Source organism: Dipteris shenzhenensis, chromosome 14 (genome assembly GCF_047967505.1).
Source record: "Dipteris shenzhenensis isolate YYH24624 ecotype China chromosome 14, Dip_SZ_1.0, whole genome shotgun sequence".
Taxonomy (NCBI): Eukaryota; Viridiplantae; Streptophyta; class Polypodiopsida; order Gleicheniales; family Dipteridaceae; genus Dipteris; species Dipteris shenzhenensis.
This window is the reverse complement of record NC_141609.1, coordinates 53,975,897-53,986,479: the sequence shown is the minus strand read 5'-3', so window position 1 is coordinate 53,986,479 and position 10,583 is coordinate 53,975,897. Positions and strand designations below refer to the sequence as shown.

General features: G+C 43.7%; 1 protein-coding gene across 1 annotated transcript in view; it reads right to left on the bottom strand.

Annotated features, from left to right (window-relative positions):
• Positions 1-344: 344 nt before the first annotated feature.
• The window catches only part of LOC147894827 (uncharacterized), a 101,199-nt gene continuing 90,960 nt past the window's right edge, over positions 345-10,583 (bottom strand). Inside the window, exons 8-9 of the mRNA XM_087384337.1 lie at positions 5,771-5,882; positions 345-765 (exon numbers count right to left, since the gene is read on the bottom strand). Coding sequence (XP_087240463.1) covers positions 637-765; positions 5,771-5,882 — 241 coding nt within the window. The 3' untranslated portion in view covers positions 345-636. The remainder of the gene's footprint in view (positions 766-5,770; positions 5,883-10,583) is intronic.

Genomic DNA, 10,583 nt, shown 5'->3' with positions numbered 1-10,583 from the left:
CTAGACATTCGAGGTGGTCATATGTGTATTAGACTTTAGTTCGGATTAAGATCTTGAAACACGTTTCTAGAAACATTTTCATAATATAAACTTTTCTTGCCTATGTGCTAGAATTCATTCAGATTCCTCGTATGCTATTCTCACTTATTCATATAAGTATTCAACCTGTTTGCTCTCCCTCACATAGGTGTGGGAGACGGAGATACACAACCGCAGCTAAGACTTGTTAGAGTGTGCGAAGCATGTCTTAAAAGAAAAACATCTACACAGAAATCAAATAGAACCCTCTCCTAAAAGAAAGAGACTTAAATAGAAATAAAATGGAACCCTATCCCTATGACAACCTCGCTCTTGGGAGAATTTAGTCGCATTTTGAAGCTCTATAATGTGAGCTTATAATCAGGATTCTCTCAGCATGGACAAACATATACCAAAAGAATAAAATTTGATTTCTTGAGAATGAAATCTTGATGAGTAACTTCTTTACCAAAAATAGCGTCTTTGCAAAACAGTACAATTACTTGAACACATCAAGTGTACAACGTTGATGCCCATACCATGCAATACGACTCTGCACAGAAGCTAACTTGAAACCATGCTTGAATTAGCCTTTTATTTACTGACAAAAGCGATTAATCATTCTGCATTAGAAAATTTAAATGAGATAAAGGCAACTATTGATACTGCCAAAGCTCCTGAGAAAAATAATTTGGATGATGTGGTCCAAAGAGGTTTCTTCCTTGGAACTTCCATGAGTGTATGAACCTGCAGCCAAATAATTAGCATTAAAAGAAACACCGAGGCATTTCCTCAACCATGAAAAGCTTCATGAAATCTATTTCAATAATGCTTGACATCTTTACGTGAAAAAGATTCTATTAATATGAAAGAAAGGCCTTGGAGCAATGCTTTCAAGGCCCAAATACATCATACATACCTTAAAAAAGTGGTGACGTGCCACTCAAAAATATATAAACTTAAAGTTAAACCAGGATTGTGGCTGAAAATGCTGAGAGACTGGGAGGAGAAGGGACTGCCTCTCCACTCTCTAAGAAAAATGGTCCTCTTGGCCGATGCAGAACGTGAAGTCCCTTGCATCCTACACCGAGTAGCCATCAAAGTGTACGATAATTCACAATGTGATTTCTCCATTGTGAATTAAAGAAGTTGGATAGATCTGTGATTAGTGAGGCTGGTGCAAGTTATATGATTTGTGCAAATTAGTGTGACTATTGCAATTAATTAGTGAGATTTTTAAAGTTAGATGATCATGAGACAGTCAGTGATACTCGTAATAATCACCCGACTCATATCCACTGAAAAGAATTCAAATCCTAACCCTCTAACCCAAGGAAACAATGGTTTCTCTTGGGCCTCACGTTTAGACCCCTCAACCCCTAGCATTTGGGCCTAGGGGGTGCACTGAGAATTGGACGAGGGACTTCTAGGAAGTGGGTGCTTCAACTAGGCCAGTCCCCTCGGCCAAAGTAACGATGGAGGTAGCCACGGGGTTAGCTACACATTCACGTCTCCGTGACATACCCCTCTCTTGAGACAGCAAACAATCTCATTTGCTGTTGTAAAATACAACAAATAAACAACAATGGAAAAGACATGAATGGCCCATACCAGATAATACATGATCTGTGATATACAACCAGCAATGATGATATGGTCTAGGAGAGCGCGCGAATCCATCCATACATCAATGCATCACCTGTGTGGAGTGACTAGTACACTCATCATAGAGGTTTCACGGCTGAAATATTGTCAGCAACCAGTAGCTTGGATGAGACCTGTAGTGTCACCAAGCAACCTCTAGATATCTTGTGAGCTGTCACAAGGGAGTGGAGGTGCTACCCCCCTCTTGAACATCAGGCAATGCTCCAGACCTCTGCTCTGCTGAGCCTGAATGAGCCTGTACTGCAGTGGGCTCGAGCTGAAATGCTTCCAAGTAGAGTTGCAATACCCTAGGTGAATATGCCAGTTCACCTTCATCCATCCACTTGGCATCCAGTGCTGAGTAGTACCTTTTGCAAACTCTACCTCTGACTTTCCTTTCACGGTGTGCCAGAATCTATTACGGAACCAAAATCTCATCCCGTTCCTCCACTTCAGGCTGTTTCTCATCAAACATGTCTTCTGGCACATCTCCCTGGAAAGGCGTCAACAAACTCACATGAAAGGCATTGTGAATTGTCCAATGGGTAGCTTCAGCCTGTAAGCTACACCATTTATCTTTTGCAAGACTTGGAAAGGTCCATAGTACTGCATTTTCAGTTTGGTGTACACCTTATTCTTGCCTTTCATCTGCCTAAGTCTTGCTTTTTGAAAACGCAGCAACACCCAATCATCATCTTTAAAGACCAATTCACGTCAATGCTTATCTGCTGCTCTTTTATGCTTCTCCTAGCTTTTCTAGAGGGCTATTTTTACCTTCTGATAGGTTACATCTAAGCTTTCCACAAATCTGTCCACTTCGAAGATCTTCTCTTTGGTGTGCAAAATAGGAGGTACCTTTCTTCCGCCTTCCACAACTTTGAAGGTTGCTTTCCCTATGCAAGAATGCACTGTATTGTTGTACGCAAACTCAACCAGTAGCAAAAATTGTTCCCATTTTGTTTGCTGGTCTGAAACATAACATTTGAGAAGATCGAGGGCATTAGAGTTTGCCTCTTCTGACTGTCCATCAGACTGTGGGTGGAAAGAAGATGAAAAATTCAAAGTAGTACCCATGTTCTCAAACAAACCTCTCCAAAAAAGGCTGGTCATATGGGGGTCTCGATCACTGACAATGGATCGAGGCATCCCATGGTGCTTGAAAATATGAGACATAAATAATCTCACCATCTCATCTGCTGTAATTTTCTTCCGCACTGGAATAAAGTGGGCCTGCTTGCTGAATCTGCAAGTTATGGTCCAAATTCTATCATGTACTAATGGTGTACGAGGCAGATTGAAGATGAAGTCCATGGCAATGCTTTGCCAGGGTCTATCCGGAATAGGCAATGATTGTGGCAATCCAGTTGGCTTTTGCCTATCATACTTTACCTTCTAACGAGTGATGCATGTCTTGACATAAGCCTCAACATCCTTCCTTAAAGTCGGCCAGTAGAAGAAGTGCTCCACACCTTTGACTGTGGATTCTGTGAGGAAGCCCAAGGGCACGTGCTACTGCTATGTTTGCAAGGTCGGAGTTTTCTCGCAATATTTTATCAGTTACGTCTTGTGGGATAACTGACAAGGCCCTACACCCTTACCTCCAAAAATATGATGGAGGACTCGATTGGTAGAGCTATTTTCCACTTTGGTGCAATAGCCACACCTCCATGTCCTGATACCAGAGCCCGACAGTGGAAGCACCAACATAGGTGGTGTATAAATCACAACAAGGATTAGGTGGTCAAGGCATTTTGAGAAGACTCAAAGGAGAGGGTTTTCTATCAGTCTCATAGACCCATCAGTCTTTAGCAGACTTTAATAAACTCTCTCTCTCGGCCGCAATCTATATGGACATGCACTTTTGGATATGGCTAGGATGTATGACCTCATCATTTACAATGGTCTTAGCCGATGGCCCTCTTCAAGTTGTTTCACTTGTTTCCCACATGGGGGACGCTCTAGCATAGTTCACTACGTCATCGTTGATAAGATGCCTTCCTACAGGATTTGGGTTATGGCCAGGAGATTATTTAGGCTGTCATGGAACTTTAGGAGAGTCTCAAGTAGAGTCCAGGCAGGGTCGAGGTGGACAAACAAGATCATGAGCACTATTGGGGTCAAACAAGGGTGTCCTTTATCACCTACCCTATTTGGCCTCTACATTGACGAGCTCGAGACAGTGATGCAGACACAGGGGGGGGATGGATGCTCTCTTGCTGGCACTCTCATCCAGATATTGCTATATGCAGATGACGTGGCACTTTTGTCTCCCTTAGCAAAGGGGCCGCAGAGACACCTTGATGCACTACACTCCTTTTGTGAGTCTCATTATTTTAAGGTCAACCTTGGTAAAACCAAGGATATGGTCTTCAACACACCTCGAGCCATCTTGCACCAAGAGCAGTTCACGTTTGATGGGTCACCTGTTCAAATAGTTTCATCATACACGTATCTGGGGGTTGTCTTCTCCGGACCCATCTTCACTATGAGACCCGCAATGCACGCCTGCTTGCGTAGGGGATACACTTCACTGGCCAGACTAGAGATACATTGCCTCTGCTCGCACTTTCAGGATCCACGGACCAAGGGGTTGCTCTTTGAATCCTTGGTCCGCCCAGTAGGGATGTATGGGAGCCCTTGTTGGGGGCCAGACTTGTCGGATACAGAGTGGGCTCATGTGGGGCGGCTACAAGTTCTCATGCTATCACGGATGATTCGTGGTAAGCCGTCAGTTCCTCACCAGATCATTCAAGCTGAGTTTGGGTCATCCCCATTACAGCTAGATGCTGCATTTCAGGTCATCACGTATCTGCACCGAGTGAGGGAGTACGGGGATTACACTTCTAGGCACAGTAGACTCTTGGCTAGCTTTATCTTCCTCTATGGCACTTAATAGTAGGGGGGGACCAGAGATACTGGTATGCACGCACTCAGAGATGGTTTGAGCGACTAGGGCTCCACATGGATAGACTCCCTCCCTTCCAATACAGTATGGATGCTCCGTTTTCTCCCCTCCTGTCACACGAGGTCAACCAGGTAATCCGTGAGGTAGTCAGGCACCGCGAGAGGATACTTCGATCACGGAGACAAGAACACACTTATTCCTTAGCAGATCCTTCTCAAAGCTCTATTACGGAGTTCTTTCTGCCAAATTACATGGACACCCGCGAAACGAGGCTTCGACATGATCGCGATCCAGAGCCAGTGACCCGACAGCTCAGACAGAGGGTTGATGCACAGATCACACTTGGAGACATCCTCTCTCTGTTCAGAGTTGGAGCTAGACTGACGGGGGTTAGTGTGGCCCTTGTTAGACGCAGAGCTATGACTAGGAGACGTCATAGAGCCACACCCATGAGCAGCCAACAACACTCTATCGCCGATTTCATGCCTCCATTGCCGCCTCATCCACCCTGATTTCCTGATGGCGAGGATGATGATGATGATGATGATGATGATGATTTGTAGTCGACCACTCGGATGACTATGTTGTACTTAGTACTATCACTTTGCATTTTTGCATTCTGCATTCTACATTGGCATGGATGCTCATTTAGTAGCTCCACCCCCACAGCTTATTTGTACCAAGTTTTTCACAACCTAATAGACCCATCGGTCTTCCGAAGACTTTAATAAACTTTCTTTCTTTCTCCGGTACCCAGACTTGGTAGCTACACTTTTTGGCTGTATTTTGCCTCATAGGCCCATGAAGCCTCTTGAAGATGTTAATCTCTCTCTCTCTCTCTCTCTCTCTCTCTCTCTCTACACATGCACATATGTCAACCTATTTCTTGCACATAGCTCCATCTTTCTGAGATTGGAGAGACACATGATACTCAATAGCTCAGGAATGGCACCTTGTTACCTCTGTTGAGTAAAATGGGGATCATTTCCAATCCAATGGCATCCACTATAAGACGTGTTAATATTCTCACAATATAGGCATCCTCTCCATCACATCCCACATCATACTATTCTAGCTAGGCATTCACAAATCACAACTAGCCATTGCTATTAGAGCACTTGGAAAGAGCACCAACAGGTGGTGTCAGCAATGTGTATGAATGTTTTCTCAAACATAGGTAAAATTGCATAATTGCATACTCACAGAAATATCACGATCCCAATTTTTTGCTATGCCTGAAATATGCCCTTTACCAACCACAGCAACAACTGAAGCATGATGCTCTGCAATTTTTTGCAGCACTGCCGCCATAAACCTGCATAACACTTCTCCATAGATCACAAAGTTTCATTCACACAAGTACTATCATCTATTATTTGAGCACACTTGTAACATCTCCATTGCCCACAAAAACCTATTTTCCCAGCCGAATTCCTGTTCAAAGACAAGATTGCTCAACTCCTCTCAATATGAGTCGTACAAAAACTAGGGAGCTGTTACTTCAAATCCATACACAAATTTGTTATGCAAATGCATTCTCGAAAGCATGGCAGTCTAGATGATCATTCCAAAAAAGTAAGACAATATTTCAAAATCCACAGCTATATCTACATTTGGGAAATCCACTGCTATAAAGGATAAAGAACAGAAAGACATACACATTCACAAGACACTTCTCTTTACAGCCACATCATAAAGGTGAGAATGATCTCAGAGAAGAAAAACTTTGACCACTTACAAGATAAGCTATGTAGTGGTATTTTATCTGCAAATTATTAAAATGATTTTGAGACAACTACTACTCCAGTGTTTTTCACCTGACAAAAACAAAGCATCCAGTATCTAATTTTAATTTCTACAGTCAAGATCAAAGTTCAAACCAAAAATAAAATATAGTTTCTCAAAGTCAATCATGCCCCTCCACATAAGGCTCTAGATGCATAGACATGTTAGTTTTATATAAAATAGTCAGCTAGTTTCTCAAATTCAATCATGCCCCTCCTCATAAAACTCTAGATGCAGAGTATCAGTTTGTTGTCTGATCTCATGTGATCCTCCAAGTCTTGCTTGGGGAGAAGGCAACATGTAAACAAAGCATTCCATTGAAGTCAAAGAGTTTTAAGGGTTAAGTCTGCAAAGCAGGGTCATCAGCTGTCTCATCCTCAGTGCAGTCTGCTCCTAAGGTCTTCTGATATCTTTCTTCAACATTTAGAGTATCAGTTTGTTGTCTGATCTCATGTGATCCTCGAAGTCTTGCTTGGGGAGAAGGCAACATGTAAACACAGCATTCCATTGAAGTCAAAGAGTTTTAAGGGTTAAGTCAACAAACAAACTTGCTGGAGTAACAAGTACCACGTGGAGATTTCAAAAAGATGACTCCACACTCATTTGACATCAATTTGACATATCGTGCTCTTTAAACAAGACCCTGGAGTACAAAAAATTGTATGAGTGAGTAATACAATCCCCTGGTTGGAGTGGTGCCCTTCCATTGCAAGCAATTGAAAGTTTGTGTGTGGAGTTGGTGTCAAATTCCCACGAGTTGATGATAAAACACGCCTCTTTTCTAAGATTCAAATACAAACCTCTTTTCTAACATTAATGATTATCAGGTTGCAGGTAGCTTCAGCCTATAAGCTACATCATTAATCCTCTCAAGAAGCTGGAAAGGACCATAGTACCTCATCGTCAGCTTTGTGTACAATTTGTCCTTGCCTTTCATCTTCCTGAGTCGTGCTTTTTGGAAACGCAGCAGCACCCAATTGCCCTCTTTCAGGAGTAACTCGCGGCGACGCTTATCTGCTGCCAGTTTGTGCTTCTCTTGGCTTTTTTGGAGGGCTGTTTTGACCTTCTAGTAAGCAATATCCAAACTTTCCACAAATCTGTCCGCTTCGAAAATCTTCTCTTTCGTATGCAGAATGGGAGGTACCTTCCGTTCGCCTGCCACAATTTCAAAGGGTGCTTTCCTTGTGGATGAGTGTACAGCGTTGTTGTACGCAAACTCAACAAGTGGCAGAAATTATTCCCATTTCAATTGCTGATCCAAAACATAGCACTTGAAAAGATCAAGGGCAGTGCAGTTCGCTTCTTCTGACTGCCCATCTGATTCAGGATGGAAAAAGGATGAGAAATTCAGCATGATACCCATATTCTCAAAGATACCCCCCCAAAAAAGACTTGTCACTTTCAGCCTCAACCTTGGTTGTTTTCCACCTCATTTTGAGGGGGCTTATTTATCCTCATGGTTTCATGATGTATTCCACTTTGAGCTTGCTCTCGCAGGTTTTTTCTCTTAATAGAAGTCTCTTTCTTGGGGGAAAAAAAAAAAAGACTTGTCATATGCGGGTCTCGATCACTGACAATTGATTGAGGCATCCCATGATGTTTGAACACATAAGACATAAAAAGACTCGCCATCTGGTTTGCTGTAATCTTCTTCCGTATGCGAATAAAATGGGCCTGCTTGCTGAATCTATAAATAATGGTCCATATCCCATCATGTCCCGATGGTGTACGAGGAAGATCGAAGATAAAATGCTTTGCTAGGGTCGATCGGGAATAGGTAAAGGCTGCAGCAGTCCAACCGGCTTTTGTCTGTCATATTTCACCTTGTGGTAGGTGATGCATGTCCTAACATATACCTCGACATCCTTTCTCAATGATGGCCAAAAGAAGTAGTGCTCCACAGCTTTGATGGTGGCATCAATGCCTCTGTGTCCTGCATAGGGTGGAGCATGACTCTCTGTTAACACTTTTAGCCTCAATTGTTTCGTGACACACAGTCTACCATGCATCATCAGAAAACCCTCTTTGAGAGTATAGTGCTCATGCCTCTGTCCATCAACCAACTGATCATAAATCCTTGCAAAATCAGCATCATTGGCATATTGATCCTTCATGGCATCAAGCTCATCATGATATGCAATGGTTATCGCTGAAACTTGCGGCTTAACAGACACTGCATCTGGGGTGGGCTTTCGTGAGAGTGCATCTGGCGAATGTGCACATAGTTACTAGGCAATTAATTCCTAGGGCTAAAGTGTTCAATAGGGGCCAAAAGAGCGGTGCAATCAAAAATTGCTAATTTTAACATATGATTCCAAAAAGAGCAGAGTGCCCTGCTTTTGGGGATAGGAGGCCGGAATCAGCCCAGAAGGAGCCAGATCATCAGTCGTGACCTGTTGGAGCTGCTAGCTGCTGCCAGATCAAAATCGCCATCTGCCAGGAGGATCCAGGGACTGCCAGGAGAATTCGCAAATCTGCCAGGAGGCTGCCAAGGAGCTCCAGGAGAAATCGCAATTTGCCTAGGCGCTTGTCTGGGAAATTCGCAGTTGATCAGGGGCTGTTCCAGTAGTTGCAGTTGGTTTATGGGCTGTCCAGGAGCTGCTACTAGGTGCTGTGAATTGTTTTTGGCTGAACAAGAGCTGTCTTCAAGGATTTCGACCTATTTTCTGCTTGCTTTTTGGGCTGTTGTTGCTGGTTTTTCTGTTCTCAAGGCTTGGAAGACTTATCCTAAGCTGTTTCTAGGCCAGGCCAGAGCTGGATCTACTATTTCTCGCTGGATTTAGGGTTTTACCTGTTTTTAGAGGATTCTTGGCGAAGGAAGGCTTCTCTTTATCTGTTTTTGCCGTTCTTGGACTTGTTGCTGGCTAGTTATTGCATTTGGAATTGATTCCTCACGGGGAAGGTGGATTCATGCCGTGGTTTGTGGCCAGGAAGGCTCTAGGTTGATTCGACCTGTTTTGGGATAGCGATTTGGTTTGATTGCACCACAATCTAGCTGTGTGGGAGCTATCTTACAATTGTGTAGTCGTGTCTAGCTGGTTGGGCACTTGGTTGTGCAATTGCAGGACAGTGGATGCTTTTGGGGTCTCTGTTGAATGCTTTGGTTGGCTGAGGACACAGGGTTGTCTAGTAATTGGATGCCATTTCACAGTTTGGAGTTGAGCAAGGAATTACAGGGTGGGCTGGACGGGGAGCCTGTGGGCGTTGGTTTGCCTGTGGTGCAGCGTCCCAGAGACCTTTGTAATCAGCCACTTGGCTTCAAATGAATGTTAAATAAATACCGCAAGGGGTGCCAACGTTTGGGGCCAATTGGTGTCCTTGTATCTGAGTAGGAGCGCTCTAGCTCCCTTCTGATTTGATCCGTGGTGCATAATCATTTGTCAATTTACTGTGTATGCTGTAATTAAGTGGATCCTACCACCTTTTATGTTGCTAAGGCTGGTTTCACAATGGGATCATACTCCTTCTGTGGAGCTCTCATATTGGATCTATAGCACCCAATCTTAGAAGGAATCGAGGTGCCAAGAAATGTTTATACATGCCTACCACACGCTCGCTCTTGGATAGAATATGGTAGAGAAGCCTATTGATAAGAGGGGGGAAATTATGGTGTTGTCCTCGCATTTGAGAGAGCGGCTTGGGAAGAATTCATATTCAGAAGATAGTTGGTATGAGGAGCTTCTTCAAATCAGTGAGGTCAATGTTCATTATGAGTGGTCTAATAGGAGACTCAATGGGGGCTATTCAAATAGGGATTAACTGCTTCTACATTGAGGATTGGGCTTTGGATAGACGAGGTTGCACTCTCATGTTAGCAGGTACAACCATGTCCAACCACCTTTCCGTTGTCCTCCTCATCAAGGAGTTGGTACGAACAACATCTTCTACCAACGTAAGGATACAAGACTCCATGTACCTTGATGAAGAGTTCCAAAGCAGATTGTGGATATCTAGAGCATGTAGCTTCCATTGACTAACATGGCTCCTTAGGCCTTAAACAATGCTTCATCTTAGCACAGTGGGGTATTTTCCTGGGGTTTCGCTGGATCCCCAGAGGACAGACGACACGTTACCTGGGATTCCAAGTAGGCCTGGACATCACACCGGCTCAACAGTTCTTGCCGGTCCTAGCCTCCATACGACGGAAGCTTGCTTTCTGGAGCACGGCTCGGCTTTCCTTAGTAGGCAGGGCCCTTGTGGTCAACCAGGTCCTTCTTGCCACTGCTTGGTA